The following is a 2,500-nucleotide window of genomic DNA, read 5'->3' as shown; positions in this document are numbered from 1 at the left end:
AAGCTAGTGCCGCGACAGCCAGGCGACCCGGAGCGACTCTCAAAAGAAGTGATCCTGAAACGAGCGGCAGACATTGCCGAGACAGCCTACCTGCCCCGCTGCTTTCCGGCGGGGGCGAACGGGATAATCCCGAACACGACGCACCACAATCCTCATTTTGCTCACCCGCACTTCGTTCATCATGCTTCAGCCGCTCACCACAGCAGGGTCTCGCCGCTGGCTTCAGCCGGGAATGGAGGCTTCTACGGATCGCCCGCCGATTTACCGCCTGGATTTTCCACGCCAGGGTCGTCCGTTCAAAGCGGAGGCAACCAGTGGGAGGAAAGTCCATGGCCTCACAGATACGCAACCTTCACCTTTTGATCTTCGTTCTGTTGTTGCATTTATTTTAAATGTATGTATTTCTGTTATTATATTCTTTCTACAATGGTGTAGCGTGATTTGTGTCCTGTCTATGTCGATATGTTTGGATGATCTCGTTAATATTTTCATCTTTGGAATTATTTAAAAAAAATTTTTTACGATCGATACTTATTACAAGTGAGAGAGGTTTTTCTTCGGCTCACCTATCTCTCAGTTCAGTCTGGCTATGTTCGTTCGTTCCAAACTTATGTTCCTCATTCATCTGTTCTTCATTTTCTCCCTAGCTTCGTAATTATTATTATTAAAATATGGAAAATGATGTATTAAAATATGGTGGTAAAACATGCATATATGCGAACACACACACACACGCACACACACACACACACACACATACATACTCACACTACTTATACAAACTTTACTACCAATCGAATATTATGAATTTCATAATTTTTGTTATGTTCCATCTATAAGGATCTCAAATTATGAATGAAAATGTATAGATGTATATAAACGTAGAAATTGAAATATACACAACCATTAAGATAACTTCTTCTTTTTACTGATACCGCATTCTTATCACGACCGGCATCATTATCATCACAGATCTCATAAGCATCATCATCATCATTCGAAACATCAACATCATCATCTGAAACCTCATCATCATCATCATCATCATTTGAAACATCATCATCAGGAACAAAGTGATACTCGACAGTGCGTTGAGAAACAAAAAAAAATATTGCCATCTGCAAAATATTATCTCGCCGCTACAAGTAACACTACCACCACCACTACTACTACTATGGCTGCTACTACTGCTACTACTACTACTGCTGCTACTACTACTATTACTGCTACTACCACTACTACTGCTGCTGCTGCTGTTACTACTACTACTACTATTCATTAAATTTTGGTTGATCACAAACATTGCAAAGTTTTCCAAGCGTAAAATGGCTTCATGAGACAGATTTACAAGTTTTATGTCAATGACAATTGTGTCAATGGTTTAATAAATTATATAATAATATATACTATAATTATTTTTTTCATTTTTTGTTATTATTATTCACATTGTTTTCTTATTCAATTTAACAAGACAGTTTTGAGCACAATAGCGCTCAGTTCTATATTCATTATTATTGTTATTTTTATTATTGATTTGATAATAATGATGATGTTATTATTATTATTAATATTATTATTATTATTCTGTTCGTCTTATCATTAAAGTTCTCATCAATAAAGTAACTAATATTATATTATTACGATAAAATATAATAAAACAAATAATAATAATAATAAATTATTTTTATTTTAAATTTTTTTGAAAAATTTTCCTTCCACTTAATAAAAAGATTAAAGAAAAAATTTAAAATTTTCTCGAATTGAAATTCGTTCTAACATACATACATACATACAAACATACATACACACACACATACACACACATACATACATACACAGATACACACGCACACACACACACCGAAATGAAAAGATGGATGGACGCATTGAAGACGGAATATTTACAACTCCCAGAGGGAAGCTGCAAGAAAATTTCAGTTCATTGTTTTTATAACTTTCCATCCATCCATCCATTCATTCATTTATTAATTCATTCATCCATCCATTTGTCAATCTATCCATCCATTCATTCATCCATTCATTCATCAATTCATTCATTCATTAGATCCTTTTTTTTTCTAGTTTCATTCTCAATGTATTCTTTTCTTCATTTTCCAATTAACCATCCATCCAACAAGTTTTCGTCCATTCCCTCGTTTGTTCATTTTCTCATTTTTTCATCCATTCGTTTGTTCATCCGTTCATTTGTTTTTCACTCATTCACTAACTTCTTCCTCTCATCCGCTGGTCATATTCTTGCACCGATAAAAATATTTCTAATCATTTTTTTCCAATTATTTTATAAATCAAATAATTTGTTTCGAAATGAACGAACGAACGAGCGAACAACGAATGAATAGATAAACGAATAAAAGAATAAACGAACGAACGAAAGAGTGAAAAAATGAAAAAAAAGCAGCCCATTTTGATCAAATTTTTTTTTATATTATCACCCAAAATGAACAACGAAACGAATGAGAAAACTACAATGGAATTCTTG

The 2,500-nt window shown here is 34.0% G+C and overlaps 1 protein-coding gene across 1 annotated transcript in view; it reads left to right on the top strand.

The window, feature by feature from the left end:
* Positions 1–363, top strand: part of HELRODRAFT_112029 (hypothetical protein) — a gene marked incomplete at its 3' end in the record, with an annotated part of 14,165 nt that extends 13,802 nt beyond the window's left edge. Inside the window, exon 11 of the mRNA XM_009019915.1 lies at positions 1–363. This exon is cut by the window's left edge and continues 44 nt beyond it. Within this exon, the coding sequence (XP_009018163.1) occupies positions 1–363 (363 nt within the window).
* Between the last annotated feature and the right edge of the window lie 2,137 nt (positions 364–2,500).

The sequence above is a fragment of the Helobdella robusta genome, assembly GCF_000326865.2.
Source record: "Helobdella robusta unplaced genomic scaffold HELROscaffold_26, whole genome shotgun sequence".
NCBI lineage: Eukaryota > Metazoa > Annelida > Clitellata > Rhynchobdellida > Glossiphoniidae > Helobdella > Helobdella robusta.
The sequence above is the reverse complement of the archived record's forward strand: the minus strand, read 5'-3'. Positions and strand labels throughout refer to the sequence as shown.